Source organism: Phaenicophaeus curvirostris, chromosome 4 (assembly GCF_032191515.1).
Source record: "Phaenicophaeus curvirostris isolate KB17595 chromosome 4, BPBGC_Pcur_1.0, whole genome shotgun sequence".
Lineage (NCBI taxonomy): Eukaryota > Metazoa > Chordata > Aves > Cuculiformes > Cuculidae > Phaenicophaeus > Phaenicophaeus curvirostris.
In genome coordinates this window covers 65372201-65392124 of record NC_091395.1, presented here as the reverse complement: position 1 = coordinate 65392124, position 19924 = coordinate 65372201, and the positions used below count along the sequence as shown (strand labels likewise).

Here is a 19924-nt window from a genome sequence, read left to right as displayed (position 1 = left end):
ATGCCCCCCAATGCAGGTTGATGGGTTGTTAGTTTTTTTGGTTTTTTTAAGAAATTTGTTATTTGTTAATGAGATTCCAATGTGTTTTAATTCTAAAGAGTTTTTCATAGAGTAGTGCTGAACTCTTTAAGGCTAATCTGACTGCTGAATATAGTTTGAGCAGCTGTAAGTACTGCATATTATATTTAGAACCCCATATTTTCAAAGGTAGACAATGGCATTATTCTGGCTATTTACCACTGTACCTGGTTTGTTAAGGAGTTCAGATGGTGAACCTAGGATAGAGTCTGCAGTTTTACATGGCCAGGACTTCAGAGACAGGACATCCCCTGAAGTGATAAGTGTAAGTTTAGATATTTGTATTGAATGGTCTAATACCTTCAATATGCTTGGGAACATGGTATGGTCAGTAGAAATTGCAGTTAGTGAGAAAAACATATATGGCAATTTCAGAATGTTCCACATTTCAAATCTCTCTTTTGGTCCTCAGGATGTTATGTAAATCCACATCAAGCATAGTTGCTTCACTTTCTCATTTTACTGATGGAGAAGAAAACATATCTGTCACTTACATGTTCTTTAGTCTAAACTGTAATCTGGGGGAAGGCTTCTAATGAGGTTAAAATTAGTGTAGCTAGGCCAGTGAGGGATGTTTTTGGTTTCCTTAACTTAGTTAATCCTCTGCTGTATTAGATCGTGTATAATCTGATTGCCTCAAAAATTTTGTTTTAGTAAGGATTTTGGGAATAATTCCTCAATAGTATCTGAATACCCCAGAGACAGAGTAGCAACTGATTTTGAATTCAGATTGTTCATACAGTTAATTATTTTGGGTGAAATATATTTATTAAATAGGCTAGGTTTAGTCTTTGCCATAATAGAAACTCCATAGATTAATAGTATGAAATTCCTTTATTAAGAACAAGAATTCCTCAAATTTCTTCTACTCACCGAAGAGTTTGTTTCAAGCTACTGTAAGAATATTGCCAATTTATTTCTCTTGAATTAACAATTACATACAAAAGCCCAGCAGCACCAGTGTTTGCTTTATAAGGTAGGTTTGATGTATAAATAAAATAAAAATTTAAATCAAATTCCTATTTTTTCATAAATTGTATATTAAAAATGCTCAGTGTAATGAATTTAAGGAACAGCTTAAATTTTACTGTGTAGGATAAGATCATAGATTATTAAGTTTGGAAGGAAAGGCATCTGATATTACATAGAAAAAGACTGATTCTACTTAAGTTGCTTTAGCAAATAATTGCTACAGTTGGTCTTTTATCAGTTGCTTTTTATAAATGAAAGAACTCCATGGGAATATTGTCAAACAGATTGAGACTTGGTGTCCAGGGATCTGTTCACATTTCGTCTGGTCTCATTTGTCATTTTGAGCAAGATATTCAACTCCTTGGTTTCAGTTTAACCAATCCTTAAGGAGGAGAGTAACATATATATTTAGTTGGACTCACTAAATGGTGTGTGTCTGTACACACCTGAAGTTTTAGTTGTTAACCATTTAGAAAGTATGTGCTTAGAGAATACATGTGATTTTCATTTTAATGCAATTTCTAAAATAACTCCCAGGCAGAAGTAAGTTGGAAAGCGCAACTTATTGTTTGAAAGCATTTTGGTAGCAATTTTCTTGGAAATATAATACTCCAGGAATGTGGTTCAGCACTAAAGTTGGAGTCTCTCTGCTTTCTTGGCAATTTAATGATGGAAATTATGTGGATATTTAAAATGAGCTGAGGATGTGGGTTTGGAAACTAATTCAGCATTGATAGCATTCATTGTTCAGTTTGTTCATGTGAAGCACCAGGTTATTCTTAGAGGAGAGCAGAGAAGGCAAAAAAGCCACAGATTAACCTTCTATAACTACTCATGAAGCAAACTAATCATGGGATTTCCTAATTATTGGAATTAGGGTTCTTTGTCTGCTACTGAGATTCTTCTTGAATACTACATAAAGCTAATGTAAATAACCTTATACCTTATAAGGTTAGAAGCATGTGGGGGAATGAAAATGAAGTCAAGCACTCTCATGTTTTGATTAGAGGATTTCAAATACTATTAACCCTGAACAAACCAGTTTATAGATATGATATTTTTAAGAAGTAATTTTAAAATATTTTTCCAGCTTTGTCATACCTTTTCTGCATATCCTGATGTTGTGAGACTCAATTATAATTATGAATCATACAATTATGAATGCTAAATGATCCATTAAGGTGGGAAATGCTTTCTTCTTACTAAACGATTCCCAGTGAAACACCAGCAGCCTCAGTTAATTTATGTTTGTCCCTGTGTCTCTTGGAAACCCTGAGCATGGACCAAGCTCCTCCAAGTCAGATTTTGGATAAGATATTGATTTCTGCTTATATGCTATATTCATCATAATTAATGACTTCTGTGGACTTTAGATTGCAGTACATAGGGTTTAGGTAAGATGATGAAATATTGTGTAACGTTGTCTTTTCTGATGTATTTCTTTCCAAATCTAGTACACTATGCAATATAGCATATGCTCTAAGGAAGTCCAGTGTGCTGTAAAACTGGATTTTAAGTCTGTTGATGGAATCTGCTCAATGCTGTAGGCTAATTCTGTTCCCGCTACTTTGTTTCTTCCAGGACATGACAGACTGTTCCCACAATGGCAGAAATTTGTGTGAAACATACTGTTGAACACTACCTGAATCTTAAATGCTAAAAGCAGAAGGCAGTAACTGGTAGCTCAGTGTGGAGCAAAAATTTTATTTTAAACTTCAAAAATAATTATGTCAAAGAAAAGTCGTGCCAAGGGAGAGAAGTCCGACATGGATATTGAAGCCCTGCAAGCTGCTAATGAGGAACTACGAATTAAGCTAACCAACATCCAGATAGAATTTCAGCAAGAAAAAAGCAAGGTATTTGTCTGTCTATATTTTATGATCACTCTTAACAGTAGCAGTGTTAGAAACCAGCAGAGCTTGAATCTTAAACTAATTCACTACTAAAATGCATTAGCCTTGAAAGAAAAAACATGACAAAGTGAAATCTGAAGAACCACTGGTGAACTGAAATCGGTGCCAACTATTTTAAATAATGTGGAAAATGAAGTAAATATCCTCAAGCATTCAGTCACTGAAGTTTGCAGTCACAGCAATATAAGTGACGCTAGCTTAGTGTGATTTAAGGGCGCAGGGGACCTTTGTATTTGATCTTTGCACTGAAAACTGTATGTTGTAAAAAGAAGTGTTTTCAAAGTCAAACTTCAGAACCAAATTCAAAGCATGTCATTTTAAATGCCTATGAAGAATGTAAGTTAACTGGAAGTCATCTGTGTGGTAGGCGTGATTTGATTTGCTGAGTTCATTCGCCATTGCTCTGAGCTGTTCAATAATGCATCCAATTCCCAATGAAAAAGATCCATCAATATTTCCCTATAGCAGATATTCAACAGGTGTTTGAGTAATAAAAAGAACACCTAGGAGAAATAGCCCATTCATAAAGTACATATGTATTTATAAAGTTTATCTTTCACTTTTATATCTCTCTTAAGCAGTTTAAAATATGGACAAGCCAATAACATTTTTTTCTATTTTATTAATTAGTTTTTCTATTTGTATTAATTTCAATTAGTGCATTTGACTTTACAAAAGATAGTCCTGGATGTGAATCTGTGTGGAGATGGATTTATCTGTGTTTGGTGATACTGTAATCTCAGGAATCTGAGGGGCTTAGCAGTGGAACAAGTATGCCTTGAAAAAGAGTTCACTTTATATAGCATAGCTTTGTTCTAGCCTTTTTTCTCTATATCAGTGTAAAATTTGGAACACTCGAATAATAGTCTTCCTGTATGTTCTAGTTTCTTTAACAGCCTTGTGTGAGCTTGGATTTGAGTGGTCTTGTTTTTCATATTTTAATTAAAAAAAGCTGTTTGCTTTTTACAAATGTAATATTGAGAATTTATTTCTTACAGAGGAAAAAGAAACTTTAAAGCCTGAAGTCTTGTTTAACTGATAAAATAGGTTCTATACATGAGCCAAATAAATTTGTGTTGCCTTGGAAATTTTTCTTCTTTGCAAACTAAAGCAGAAAGTAATATCTGTTATGAGTCGCCATTATTGATGAGAGAAAAGAAAAGTCAGGGTTTTTTGCTATAAGCTCACCCAACTTCTCCTACTCTTCTTTGATATAATGAGAAAAAATTATAAAATGAGAGTGGCACAAACTACTACTGCTTCTTAAAACCACCGCACACGACGAAATTTACTCGTGGCTGATATCATCTAAAATTGAATTTACTGACTGAAAAATTGTATTCTTTCACCATCATTTTTAGCATCTCAGTGCTTCTATTTGGAAAGAGACTTGTGACCTGATGGTACATTACATTTACATTAATAAATTTTTCTTCTTAGTCATTTTGTCTGATTTGCTGTTTTGTTCTCTGTCACTTTTTATGTGGAAATTTAGTTTTGTGAATTTCATTATCATCCTTTAACTGTATTAAAACCAACACATAATTACAAAGTTTTCCGAAACCTTAGAGAGAAGAATGAATTAATTTTGAGTGTTTAAAATACTCACATTCTAAAAAAAATGTATAGATTATGCAAACCCTAAGAATAATTTAGTCCTAATACACTTCCAGGTTTGATGCTTTACCTCTAACAGTGTGAAGTTTAGTTCTGGTTCAACGAAGAATAAAGTGTAGTACACGAGTGTGACAGTTGTAGGAACATTTTGTGTGACTAGCCTGCTTATTTACCCGTTCCAGTCTGGTAAGTGTTGCTTGAGTTTGGTTACCTGTTCATCTTTCCATAGTTTGAGAATTCCATATTTTATGGATTGTTGAGGTTTTTACAGGAGACACATCTGTGTATTGTGTGCATATGTTTGCAGAGAAATGAATGAGATCACGTATGTAATGAATAGGTGAATACAAAAGAGGAAATTAGAGCCAGAGTGCTCTGAAATCCTACTAAATATACAAGGCAGCCTGTAGTAAGTTCTGTGGCATGTTGGAGTGCATTTCTGGAAGGATGGGGGGAAAGAAGTCTTTCACCTTTTTCCCACATCTGTGCTGTGGTGTTTGCTCTAAATCATTTAACTGGAATTGTGCTGCATAGTTCATAGTGTTTCCCACCATCACGGCAACAGCCTGCGCTCTGTGCAGCAGAGACGGGATGCTTTGACTGACAAGATGAGTAAAGTAAAGCCATAGAGATTTTTCTTCCTTAGATTGCAAATTAAAAATGAGTAACAAAACAAACAGAAATTATGGCTAAGTATCAGAAAAGTAGAAGCACTGTGCCTAGAGAATTCTAAATAAATTAGATGCCTATATTGGCATAGAGGTAAGAGGGAACGTACTGAAGTTGCTGGAGCAACAGTGCTGTGGCCTGGGAGACATAAACTGAATTAGGAAAGGTAACAAACTCTTGTGGGGCTGATTAATCTGATCCTCCTAAACTATTTTGTCCCTTGCATGTATCCCTATATTAATGATTTATCTGAGGAAAAACCTTCAAATTGATGAGATGCATCTCAAGTGGAAATTAGCCTTATCATACTTTTGCCTGCAAAATACTGTTTTCTTAGAAATAAAATTTTACCCAAAAGACATGCAAAACTCTGTGCATATATTCCCAGTTAATTTAGTTTCATTTGTTGTTGAGTCATTTAAAGAAATTTCTCCTATAAAATTGCCCCACTCCATGTTTATGTAATACCTGATCTGAAGTTGATAGATTTGCAGTTCTTTGAATATTCATCATTGTGGATCTTGCTGTTGGTGTTTTGGGACCCTGGAATATGAGCAGCTGGATTCGTTTATGCTGCCTTAAGGGCAAGGCAAAACTTGTGGGCCTGCCTTAATTCCCTCTTACTGTCTTTTGGTTTGGGAACACTTGTTTGATGTGTTTAGGCAGCCTGTTGGTATGTAGTGTGTCCTCCTGGGACTATAGGATTGCTGCCATCTGTGGAGAGCCTGGAGAAGGGAATGCATGAACTGAACATGGGCTCACGTACTGCCCTCTCACTACTAGTGGAAATGTTTGGTTGGGAGACACCCATAATTTGGGTATCAAGTAACAAAATGAGTTGACTGAAGCACAAGAATTTTACTTACTTTAACTTGAATGGAGGCAGGACCTTAAAGTCTGGTGAAGAAAACGCGAGGAGCTGCAGTGAATGAGCATGGTCTTGGCAGTAGGAGTCAAGAAAATGTGAATCAGCTCCATTGTTTTATAAATAAACAGGTGTACTGAGATTCATGTATATTTAGGAACAGGTGTTCCAAAGTACCAATTCCTACTGAGATGGTTAGCAAACATTGGAAGATAATCTTCGGGTAGTATTTTGTTCCAGGCATTTTATAGTGTTTGCTGTCACTATTGCTCCATCTTCACTCAGTTCTGCTATTGCTTTTAAATATCCATATTCTGCTTGTGACTATACATTTATAGAGTTGACATCACAACACATCTGTGGGCTAGAATAAATGAGATGTTTCAAGTCAGTTGCCATTGTATCACCTTACTATTTGTTGTTAGGTTGTTTTTGAAAGTCCTCTTGCTTTTCTCAGATTTCTTTGGGGTTTTTTGAGCTTTAATGTCAGATGCTGAATCTGTGTGTAACAGTGATTCCTTGTAAGTTAAAAAAAAATCTATATTCAATACGGGAAATTAAAAAAAAATGAAATGGCATGTCATACTGTCAAAACATCTTTATTTACTGGGAATGAAAAAGTCATATGGAAAAGAGTTATGGCCAGTATGTATGGAAGAACTCTAAATACAGCTGTTGAATTGAGAATCCAGACATACTGAGTATATATAAAAATGAATGTCATTCCTGTCTGCTCTGTATGGAATAAGAAAGGAACCAGTTCACCTACTAAACTACAGTAAGTATACTGAATAGCAAGGAGGTGCTAGCATATTGTAATTGGGAATGAAATATAGCAGCCCTCTAGAAGCAGATAAATAGATGAAGTATTGGTAAAACCAATAGTTGCTCTTGCCACTACTGACTGGGATTAAAAAGAAACACATCCCTTTGTATAGGTTGTTTCCTGACAGCAGTTGAAGGGCATTTGAATTCAGCTGTTCTCTGCACTTGATATATAAATGTAAATTCTCAGTACTTAAGAAAATTTAAAAAATGAGAGAATTTTGGACATCTGTCAATCATTGGATGGCAAGTAACAAAGTTATTAAAAATAAATGTGGCAGTGTAACTTCAGTCAGAATTAATAATTATTAAATGAGTAAATATGCTACGCATGAAAATGCAATTTCTGACTCAGGTAAAATAGGCACTGAAGAGGAATGAGGCATCAATAGACAGATATTAAATAATAATTATCACTAATTTGGAAGAATCAACAAGAAAGTGTGATAATTAAACCTTTTAGATGGTAACATGTTGGAAGAGGTCAACAGAAAGCACAGTGCAAAAGATCCCAAATAAGTCTCATGTTACAATGTGATCTATAGGAAAATTCCTCTCAGTAGGGCCTTTAATGTATCTTGTCAAATTATATATATAAGCTATTTAATTCTGGAATAAAAGGACAATCACTGCAGTCTTCAAAAGCTTCTAGGAGAGCCTGATATAGCACAGGGAAAAGAGATAAGTTTCAGATGTTCAGATATGAACAGAGACACATTTTCTGTGATCCTTTGAAACTGTCGCATAATTTTGAGAGTTCAGGTTAAAAGATTATCGGAAGTGGAAACGCCCGAGGGAAGAAAGATGTAGTAGATAAGGTGCCTTGATTTTTATTTTTTTTATTCTTTTTTTTGAGAGTTAGTGTATTTGTTACTGGAAATGGGCAAACAAGAAGAGAATATTTATGAAAGTGAACAGAATAAAGAGTGAACACAGGAGGCTTTTTGGTGTGGAGAAGGAACAATGAGTAGGAATACAGATAAATGAAGCAAGCAGTGGAGGTGTATGGAGGGGAAAAATGGTGACTGAGTGTACTGGTTTTGCCTACGATAGAGTTAAAATTCTTCATAGTAGCTTGTATGGGGCTGTGTTTTGGATTTGTGCTGAAAATAGTGTTGCTAATACAGGGATGTTGCAGTTACTGCTGAGCAGTGCTTACACAGAGTCAACACCTTTTTCCTCCACACACTACTTTGCCAACAAGTAGGCTGAGGATGTCCAAAAGTGGGGTGGGGACAGCTGACTCCAACTGACCAAAGGGATATTCCATACCATGTGATGTCACGCTCAGCAGTAAAACCAGAGGGAGGTTTGTAGAGGAGTTGCTGCTCAGACGGTGGTAAGCAATTGTTTTCATGTGCATCACTTGTCTGTCTTAATTTTCCTCTATGTATTTTTTTTCTCTTTTCCTTACAGTTTAAAAAAAATTATTATTTCTTTTTAATTATTACAATTTTTTATCTCAATCAATGAATTTCATTCTTACTTTTATCCTTCCAGTTCTTTTCCCGATGCCACAGTGTGAGGGCAGAGTGAGTGAGCAGCTGTATGGTGCTTATTTGTCAGATAGAGTTAAACTGTGTAACTGAGCAGAGTACAAGTTCCATTAGAGTTTGAAGGGGACATAGGTTATTGCTGCTGCTTCTACTCAACTCCCCGCTGTGGCAGCACGTACAGTGTCTTTCAAAGATTCAGCTTATGGGATTGCTTCTCTTCCTTATCCTTGGACACCATACCAGCGTAGATATATTGGAGTTCATCTAAGTAGGGCCACAGATTTGCTAGATGAATTTTTTAGACCAGTGTTGTCCTGTTGTCACGCCCGCTCCCTCAAAGTAGATTTGTGATATGACTGGAGACTGCAAAGCTGATTCCTTTCCGTTTTCAATATCAGCCCTTTTTAGCTGATATATAACTATAAAAGATGAAGCGAACAAAGTTGCTTCACTGGAGGTGACATCTACACAGCTGCAAATTACCTATTCATGAAGAACTTTCCCAGTGGCCTAGCAACAGCTCATTAGTCTTCAGATACTCAGTTAAACACCTTGACCCTCATGCTGCTGAAGGAACATTGCTGTCAACGCAACAATGCTTTCCTTTTATAGCCATCTGCGGGGTGGAAGGTTTGTACTCAAAGGAAATGTTTCTTTGCTGCCTGGTAAAACACAAAGGAAGGAGAAAAGCAAAAATTGTGCAGATTTTACCTGCCAAATCGGAATTTTAGAAGGATATAGAAAGTTGATGTGGCATGCCTGCTTGCAGTGTGGTAATACCAGTGTTTCCCCTTCTAACTTAGAGTAAATTGAGTTGGCTCTGAATATGGAGCAATGAAACCTTGTGTTACTCTGTAGATGTCTCAGGCAATTTGCAGAAGGTACTCAGCAATATTCAACATCAGGCCCAGAAAAATGTATTCTGATTAAATTTATTTGGAACACTTCAAATGATCATGGTTGGAACAGGCTTAAGCTGCATTGATTACCCTTGGATTTGTGTGTACAGGGACATACCAAAAAGAGAAGGAAAGAGGTAATTTATTACTTCTACTGATTGTTTTTATTTTTTCACTTGTCATGTCACTGGAAATGAGGTCTGTATTAAAAATGTTTCTTTCTTAAACACTTCCCAAAATAAGGTATTTGTATTGCTCTACCGTATTGCAGTGAATAAGCTTTTTAAGATAGTCCTGTGGATGTTGCTGCAGTTCAGTGAAGCCAGATTTAGTTGCATGGTATGATAGATAATTTACTACCTTTTTTTTTTTATTTCTTGTCCTTTTGCCTACAGTTTGGTGATTGCTTTAATTTTTTAAAAAAGCGAGGTAAATTCAGATTTTTAAGAGAAGCATAAAAAAGTTGCTGAATGTTCTTTTTCCTTCAAATATCAGTTCATGTTAGACTATGTGACCCTGCTTTTGAATGTGAAAAAGCATACAGCTGATGGGACAGTCCCTGTGGAGTTACCCTGAAGTGCATAAATCTGCTCAGCGTGTGTTTGCAGTGATGAAAACCTATATTTGAATATGAGTCAACAATGTGCTCTTGTGGCAAGGAGGGCTTACGGCATCCTGGGCTGCATTAGGAAGCATGTTGGCAGCAGGTGGAGGGAGGTGATCCTTCCCCTGTGCTCAGCACCGGTGATTTGGAGCGCTGGGGTCCCTAGTGCAAGAGAGATGTGGATATACTCGATCAAAGCCAGTGAAGGGCTAAGAAAATGGTGAATGGCTTGGAGCACCTGGTGTACAACAAAGGCTGAGAGAGCTGGGATGGCATAGGCTGGAGAAGAGCAGGCTTGGAAAGACATTATCAATGTTTTAAATACCTGAAGGGGGAATAAAGGTGGAGCCGGTCACTCTTAGTGGTGCCCACTGAAAAGACAGGTGGCGGTGGGCATAAACTGAAATACAAGCAATACATGAATTCTTACATTGAAATGGTATTTGCTTTTTTATTTATACTGTGAGATGACTGAACACTCTTAGTAGGTCACTTAGGTAGATTATGAAGGCCACGTCCTAGGAGATTCCTTGCAACCTCAGCTGTTCTGTGGCTTTATATTTCCCAACTCCAAGCACAAGTTATCTAAGTACAGTTCAAATAATTTTTGAAAACCTAGTGTAGGTGCAGTAATATTTTAAAATGGAAGACCAATAAACATGTACCTTATTTTTATTCTTTCCCTTGCAGCTTGCAAATATTTACAAGATTAATTTCTTTAGTGTAATTTGAATAGTAGAGGTTCCAAAGTCATTATGGAAAGATGTAAGATTTTCGTCTCAGTGTGTGATTTTCATTGTGCTGTATTACCCCGGCATAACTGAGCTTTCAAATTTGGAATTGCATTCCATGAAGCATTGAAGAAGTGTTGAATGTTGTCCAAAGAGTTCTTTCTTGGAATACATGAGGAACAGTCCAGGGGGACTGAAGAGAGGTGGGCAAATAGAGAAGTTTGTTGTGAAAAGAAACATGTCACTTTACACAAATGAACAAACCTCAAACCAACCAAACAACAAAATTCAAAAGTTTGTTCTTAGTTGTTGTTGAACTTAAAATCTAGACTGAACTCATGACAAGTGCTTTGTATCTTGGGTTGCTATTACAAACATACCTTGTCAAAGAAAATGACACCAGTTGCAAATATTCTATGATAATATAATCATATTGTTTTAAAGAAAATCTTTTTTTCAGGCACTGTTCAAACATAAGAAAGGAAAGAAGCAATGATGTTTGGCGTTATTTTTCTAAGAGGCTAGCTTCTTTGGCAGCAGCGTTGTATCAGCGTGCACTGAGTATTTAAGGTTTAATATAGAAAGGCAGAAAATACCTGTTTTATTGGTGCCTTGGTATCCTGCCTGACTTTGTTTTCCTATTGGCTTAATTTCTTGGCTATGCTTCATGTTCTTCCTATGAACAGAACAGTGTTCTTCCTTTTTTTTAAAAAAAAAAAGTGCTGGAATCTAGAAAAAGGCCAAATTGCTTTAACGTTTATGCTTCTTTTGAAACTGAGACTTAGGCATATGGGAAAATGCCACACTACTATTTTCATTCAGTTAGTTGCTCTGAAAGCCAGACCTGTACAGATCTGCATAGTGTGTGGGTGAGAGGCACAGAGGGAGCGCAGAACAATGACTTATGGATTTTAGGGAAGTCCTATCGGACAGATCTAACTTCCCATCTTCTCTGACAAGAAGCAATACCAATAAGAGACTTTTTTAAGTCCTTGAGAATTAGTATGCTTAATTTTCTGGGTCATGAGAAGTGATAATCATTTTAAGATGCAGTGCAAAAATCCAGAGCTTTAGAAGGATTCTTACTTTTCTTGTTTACATTGCTCTTCCCAAAGCTTTGTAAGTAAAATGACTGATGATATATAATAATATTCAGTTACTCTGAGTGGTTTAATATATATTCTCAAAGAGAGCAACAATACATATAGATGTTGCCTTCTTTCAATTCAGTGAAAGGCAGTATAATTGAGCAAGTATGGCATTTTGTGTTACTCTGTACTCCTCCCGAATTTCAGAATCTTTTCCTTACATATAAAAATGCTTTTAGGTGGTCACATTAATTAATGTATTGTATTGAAAGCTGCCTTTCAGTTGTGTGCATTATGTACAATATGACTAATTTTGAACTATTGTAGTTCTGGAGGTTTATTAACCTTTTTTCTATATACCTTTATACAATGTGTTTTCATATGTCACTGTTAGTAGATTTCATTTGTCAGTTTTATTTTAATTTTCTTTGCTTATCAGTAAGACAATAATTAATAGATTTAAGTAAGTAATGAGTGTTGGTTCATTTGCAAATTTATCTTTAAAATCATCCACTTGTTATAGTAAATGGGTGAGTATGTGGCTTAGCTTTGTTATAGCATCATAGAATGGTTTGTGTTGGAAGGGATCTTGTAAAGATCATCTAGTCCGACCTCAATCCCGTGAGCAATGATGGGAAACTCTTGAACTCTTAAACTGTTGTATGGAATTGGGTACCCTAATGCAAGCACTGAAAACCAGTGCTATCAACTACAGACTTGGAGCTGAGCATCATCTTGCTAGAAGAAACAACGCATGCATATACCCTGCAGATAATTTCCAATAGCCAGACTTGCTAAGTTGGGAGAAAAATAAATAAATAAATGAATCCATATTTCTTCATAAAGATATGTTATCTGAATTATCCTGGAGTAGAGTAACAGTATCTGTGGAAGAAAATCTGCTTCTGATGGTTTCTGATTCAGAGCTGTTACCTTTTCCACAGCTGTAACTATAGTGCTTTCCCAGCTAGTGTTTAGTCCACAGTGTATCTGTAAGATTACTTTCCCTCCCTTGCTCCAGCCAATTTCCTTTTTGTTTTTTTTTGTTTTGCTTTTTTTTTTAATATAGGATAAGTTTGAGTTGGTTAATTCTCAAAGTGGCAGTTGAAAATAACTGGACCATAGCACCTTCTGCACAGGAAAATTCTGCTGTCCCTGCTATCTGACTTTAGGTGAAGTTCAGACTCTGGACATCCTTCTGTTAGTGCTGTGGGTTTGCTAAGTAACATGTCAGTCTCATTTTATGGTCTGTCTTAAATTAAGTAGTAGTTTTGAATTCGTTGAATGAGTTGTATCTGAGGCTTTGAAGTGAAGAGGTCGTGCTTTTCCTAAAGCAAATGCCCCAAAGTGACTGTTTAGATCCAACTTGTTTTCAATAAAAAAAATAATGAAGGTTTCTGGGCCTTCCCTGCACTAGAATTATTGATTTCAATTAACCCTTTACGTTTTGACTGTTGAATCCAAGACTGTGGAAAGAAAAATTGTTTTAGCTAAACCTTCAAAGTAAATGATAGTCTGAATATTGATAGAGATCTCCCATCCTTTCTGCACTAATCTGGGGCAAGCTGCAATTCTGGCTTAGTTTAGCATAAACTAAATGCTTTCTGTGTCTACAGATCCCACCTTTGTAGAGGATAGATGCAAGTAGTCTAAGAATATTGTGACAGTGAATAAGATCCTGCTGCTTGAGAGCCTCGTTTTCCCACAAAGCACTGTTTTATGTCTGTAATTGTATTGCAACACAAGTTTAAAACACAGGTCTTTGAAATCTCTGCCTCTGACTTTGCTTTAGATGAGAAGTACACGTGTAGAGCCCATATTTTGGCAGTCACTGTGATGGGGATAGTAGAAAGATATATGGGCATTATGCATGTTGAAATACAGTATAGTCTTTTTGGTATACTGTAATAGAGAAACAAGCCTTTCTCCCCTCCTTTTTTTTTTCCTTTCTTCTAAATTAATATCTAATCCCAGTTGGAAAAAGCATTGCTTTCCATGCAGCCTGCTGAGCATTATTTTATAATGAAGTTTCATCACAGTGGGTATTACTATAATAGCCTGTAAGACCTTCCCCCTAGTCCTTTCACAATCCTTAGAGTCACTGGCTTATGTTTTCTGAAGTTTCTGGTGACTGAAAGTAGCCTCAGTTTTGGTGTGACCTGTGTCCCTTGAGTAGACTTAATTTTTCAGAAGAACAAGCCTGTTGGCTCATTTTTTTAATCTTCCCTACTCCCCTTTAATATAGTTTTTATTTGCCATGTTCCTATTGATAAGAACACCCCTTTGTTTAGGACTCAAATCCAAAAGACAGTATGTGTGTTAATTAGATAAATCAGTCTATGCATGTCTGATCATACCATCTGTAAAACAGCGGTAAAATAGTGCTGCTTAGCCACAGAAGGATGTTGTGACAATAAACTAATCGAATATATGTGAATATCCAAGTCTCTGTGAGCATCTGTGAGGTATAGTTGTTCAGATATTAGAGTTTTATAGCATTTCCTTCCCTACATAAACACAAACTCTTTTCTCTCTGTTTGATTCATTTTCCCTCTGCTCGTAGAGCACAGTTATTTATGAGAGTAGTCTGGGTCTGTTGGTGGAGGAGATAAGGAGAGAACTAGATTGGATCCTGCTTGGTTTTATTTTATTCCCTAAACCAGTGAGTTTGTTGCACATCCCCATGGCAGATTCCTGCACACACATGGCCTTTTTCTAGCCATGATTCTCTGATTGTTTACTGGAGAAATGATGTCAGGTATGCAGGCTTTTTTTCCTTTGATTTTTCAGGATAAGTTTGTAATAGCATTTAAAAAAACCTCCTTTGGATACTTTTAAAAGTGTGATGGCACTTCTTAATCAATATCATATTGATGTTCCAGGTGGGTAAATTGAGAGAGAAGATTCAAGAGGTTAAGCAAGAAAGGGAGCAGGAGCAGCACAAACACACCGCCTATGTTTCTGAATTGAAAGCCAAGCTCCATGAGGAGAAAATGAAGGAACTTCAGAGTGTCAGAGAGCTACTGATCCGGCAGCACGAGCAGGAGGTAGCGAGAATGGTGAAAATTAAAGATGGAGAAATTCAACGTTTGCAGTCAACAGTCAATGTCCTGCGGGATGGGGCAGCTGACAAAGTAAAGACGGCACTGCTGAGTGAAGCAAAGGAGGAGGCTCGCAAGGCATTTGATGGTGAACGGATGAAGTTGCAACAGGAGATCTTGGAGCTGAAATCTGGCAAAAAGCAGCTTGAAGAAGCTTTGAGCAACATTATGCAGGCGGATAAAATGAAGGCTGCTGACCTGCGCACGGCTTATCAGTCCCATCAGGATGAGATTAATAGAATAAAGCGGGAATGTGAGAGGGAGATCCGCAGGCTGGTAAGTAATTTAATAATGCGTGCTTATTTCAATTTATAGTAGATATTAGTATGTGACTGTATGTGCCTACAAATATCAAACCACTCTTATGCAGTGACATCTTTCATCAGTGCAGGCTGCTACAACAGGCCAGTATTTCCGCTACTTTATCCTCCTAACAGCATAGCTCCATGTTTAGCCCAATCCAAAGCCTGATGACCCAATCCAAAGCCTTGTGTCCCACTGCATCGAATATGAGTGAACACAGACTTTTCAGGGTGAATTTTCTCACTACATCAAATAAATAGACTTTCCCTTTCCCACCTGCTCAACTACATTTCTTTACAAATTCCTCCTGATCAGTTAGGCTCATTTGGCAATGCAAGAACACTTCTGTGACATGGCAAAACTAACTTTTCAGAGAGCTGTTTTATATATATTGTACTGAAACAAGACAGTGTCTTTACTTCTTCTGTATCATTACCCTGGTCATCTGATTTAAGGATTGTTGCTGGTTTTGTTTTTGGATTATTTTTTTTTTTAATTTTTGTATTTTTTTCTGTTGCAGAAAAAAGTTAGGGCCTAGGACAGGAGGCTTTGTTGACACTTAAGAAACACTATGACTTCAGCACAGATAGCAGACTATGCTCTTTGCATAAAATCAAAAAACAGACAATATTTCCTTACAGCAGGTGCCCTGAATATTTCAAATTATGCAGCTTTGTAAAATGTAAAAAATCTAAGATGGGTTGTTTCCAGTAGTACATTTAGAGAGTTCATCATCAAATAACACTTCTGTTTGGTACCATGGTATTTTCAATCTATATGTATATATTGCTAATCTGTCTATACTAATCGTAGAATCATAGAATCACCAGGATGGAAGAGACCCACTGGATCATTGAGCCCAACCATTCCCACCAATCTCTAAACCATGCCCCTCGGTACCTCATCCACCCGCACCTTAAACACCTCCAGGGAAGGCGAGTCAACCACCTCCCTGGGCAGATCGTTCCATTGTCTAATGACCCTTTCAGTGAAGAATTTTTTCCTTATGTCGAGCCTGAACCTGCCCTGGCGGAGCTTGAGGCCATTCCCTCTTGTCCTGTCCCCTGTCACTTGGGACAATAGTACAATATTACAAATAGTAATATTAAATAGTAATATAAATATAATAAATATAATAAATAAATATAATATTATAATAAGTACAATATAATAAATATAAATAGTAATATTAAATAGTACAATAGCTACACAAATAAAATATAAAATTATAATAAGCATAATATTTTTCATATATCGCGAAGTACAGACTTGAAATGGAATGAAACATCTGTTTTCTTAGGAAAAATATCTTTATCAGTTTGTGTTTACGCACGTATGTCCTATTATTTCTTGTATTCTGTAGGGAAAATGATGGTAAGGGCAAGCTACAAACATGAAATATCTGTTTAATGGTGATGTTTTTCTGTCTGATGCAGTCAAAGCTTTTAATGCAGTTAATATTTATGCTTTAAATAAATTGGAGGTTGATAACGTCTCGGGGGTATTATTTCTTAGGTTAATTAAAGGCCACTGCAAAGACTGACAAGATGAGGTTTATGTAAGCACAATTTCTTCCATATTTTGTTCCATATTTTAAATGTAGAATTAAAAAAAATCCTCTCTATAAAGAATAGACTATATTTAAAAGTGTTAAAGAGGAAAGAAGGTTGCTATGTTGTGGCCTGTGTTTTTCTAGACAACAGTTTCTAGATAAATTTAACCTTCATAAACCCAAGGAATGGTGAGGTAAAGCACCACAAATTTGTCATCCCAGATTGTCCCAGTAAACACACCTGTGTCACCATGTCTTTGGGTGGTATTGTAAAGGAACCACTTGTATCTTTCAAGAGATAAGCCTGCTGCAATATGAAGAATTCATTCAGAATTATAATTGGAGCCTTACTGGGCCTTTGTTACTCTGTACGTCTAAAAAAGGTATTTAGAGAGTGTTCAGATAACTCCTGTTACCTACTCACAGCCCCAGAGGAGGTCTTATGGGCTTTTGCTGGAAGCGTTCATATCTCTCCCCGCTCTGCCTCAGGGGAGGTACAGGGAAATAATATTAGGTGCCTGGTGTTGTAATGTAGTGCCTTGACTCCTTTCAGATAATGGGTTTTGATTTTTTTTCATTAAATTGTATGGGTTATTTTTATGAAACAGAGGTGTTTCTTCTAGGAATTCATAGCAATTTAGACAGTTGTTATTGCATTGGGCACTCTTTAAATCTGGGGCAAGGTAAAAAGTACTGCAGAGCTTCTAGACAATTTTTCTTTTCCTCTGGGACTAGGATTACAGAATCAGATTGCCAGGATATTTCCCACCCTCCTCTCCCCCCATTTTAATCAGTTCAAGGGATGCTTGCCTTCAGTTTCAGATTAACCATATCAGCTGCGGATTTGAGATACTCCATGGATTTAGTTCCTACATGTGTGGGATGAAATGACAAGGATATGGCAGGCAGTGTTATTCATACTAGCACAGTTCTGTAACTGAGCTTCAATTAGTGTGCTCCTTTGTATGTGTGTCGTGTTTTATGACGATATTAAGAAGTCAGCATCTTTGGCATTAGCAGCCTAAATGGGCTGGCCAGACTGTAATTGAAATTCAGATAGAGTAATTCAGGATTCAGTGTCTGATTGCCTCATTAGACTTGGCTGATTTATTTTGCATTTTAGATCACAGATTAGCTTCAAATAGATATTGCAGCTTGAAAAAAAAAATCAATATTTTTATCATTGTTTTTAATACTCATGACAAATTTGGATAAAACCTTGCATTTTTTTGGCTTCCTGTCAAAAAAGAAAGTAATGAGAAAAGAAAAAAGCAAAATCTATTGCCTAAGAATATATAGAACAGGTAGACAATATGCAATTGCATTGTGTACATGAACAGCCCTGCCTGTATTGTACAGTTGTCAGTATTTTAGAAATATGATTAATCAATTTTGAGGTTGTCTTCACAGTTTTGAACTGAGCCACAAAAAATACCCAATAAGCCTCAATACAAACAAGACTGAATGTGGAAGATCATACTGCCTGATAAAGGGAAGTAAAATAGCTATTTGAAAAAAAATGTAACACACTTTTTTTCTCTGTGCAGTATGAAATTATATTGGTATTTGTCAGTTCCTGTAATTGACTTAAGTGATACATTTTCACTAATTTAAGGAATGCTTGTTGACATGGATTTTTAAAAAATTTTTTTTCCTCACAAAAGACAATATATTCTTGCTGTGTATGTGCACTAGCAGTGTGCTGGCAGCTAAGGAACTGGAAGCAAAAATAGCTAGTAACGATCTGGAGAGACAAATAAAACAGATGTCTCAGAAGTAAAGAGTCAACTTGGAGAATAAGATAAGAAAGCAAGAACAGCTATTCCTTATTTTTTTCAGCTAATATTTTCCTGAGTAGCTGAGTCTGAAATGTTGTATTATTCAGTCAATGCAGCGTGAAAATTATGCTGACAGATTCAGATATTTAGAAACAAATAAAATTAAAAACCATCAAAAAGGAGACAAGAAACAACAAAATCAGAAACTGCAAAGAGGAAAACATTCTGCATGTCAGAAAATATGTTAGAGACACTTTTTCTGGATCAGCGTTTCTTTCTGAAAAGGAAAAACGTTAAGGCTTGTTTATATAAATCACTATTTTTCAAAAAAAACCCCTGAATACACAAAATCATAATTGTACTTTTCATTCATGGAGTTTCAGTATAGACCACCCCACGGCATAAATTCAGCTCATGGCTGCCTAGACAAGGATGTACATACCTACATAACTCTGCACGAAGAGACTTCTGCTTTAGTAGCACCCTTATAAGCAGTATGTCTAGTTTCCTTCTGAGATCTGGACTCGCACAAGGTAAATTTAGCACAGACTTGATTAATGGTGAAGAGAAGTTGAGTTTATGAAGTGATGTAGATGAAGTAGGTTAAGAGCAGAGCTGTACTACAATTTATGGCATTGAATGTTTTAATCTAAATATAAAATGACACAAAATAACAGAATATTTCAGCCATTTTTTTCTTTGGCCTCAACTAAGCTTGTCAATTAATAGACTTATTTAAAACTAAAATGAAGATTAAATTTTGTTTTCAGTGGTAGGTTAAATTTCTCTTTTTCCTAAAACTGCTGGAATTGTGTGTTAAGATTGTTGGTGAGTTTTGGCAACGGACCAGCCTTATTCCGTTATCAGCACAGCTGTGAAAGAGGGCTTGAATATTAAGTATATCATATTAGTTTAATAGCTTATTAATAGCTTATTAGCTTAACAAAAGGCTAAATCGCTTCTCTGTCCTTCTGGCTACACTCCTGATTTGTCCCAGTATCAAGTTAACTTAAATCATTGCAAGCTCTGACCACTGACCCATATCCACCGATTTGCCCTCCAGGACACCAAAGTTATTCCTTTTTTCTTTCTTTAGTCTTGTTGGGTTTGGGGTTGTTTGGGGCTTTTTTCCCCCTTCCTCCTTGCAGAGCTGCCAACTTCAATTGGCGTCCAGCCATTTCCCTCCCAGGGACAGGACATTATATCTATCTCAGTCAAGCTTTGTGAGGTTTTTTTGGCCCATTTCTCAAACATTCCAAGCCCCTCTGAATCTTGTTCCTGTCCTCTGGTGTAGTAACAGCTCCCTCAAATTTGATATAATCCATTAATTTGGGGATGGTGCATTCTGTTTCTTCATCTGGGCAGTTGATAGAGCTACTAAAATTTGTTATTGACTTCAAATTTTAAGGGGTAAAATTTACATGGCCAAATCA

General features: G+C 36.4%; 1 protein-coding gene across 1 annotated transcript in view; it reads left to right on the top strand.

Annotated features, from left to right (window-relative positions):
• The window catches only part of LOC138720274 (janus kinase and microtubule-interacting protein 1), a 117928-nt gene that overhangs the window by 62314 nt on the left and 35690 nt on the right, over positions 1 to 19924 (top strand). Inside the window, exons 3-5 of the mRNA XM_069856345.1 lie at positions 882 to 1054; positions 2632 to 2906; positions 14640 to 15134. Coding sequence (XP_069712446.1) covers positions 2778 to 2906; positions 14640 to 15134 — 624 coding nt within the window. The 5' untranslated portion in view covers positions 882 to 1054; positions 2632 to 2777. The remainder of the gene's footprint in view (positions 1 to 881; positions 1055 to 2631; positions 2907 to 14639; positions 15135 to 19924) is intronic.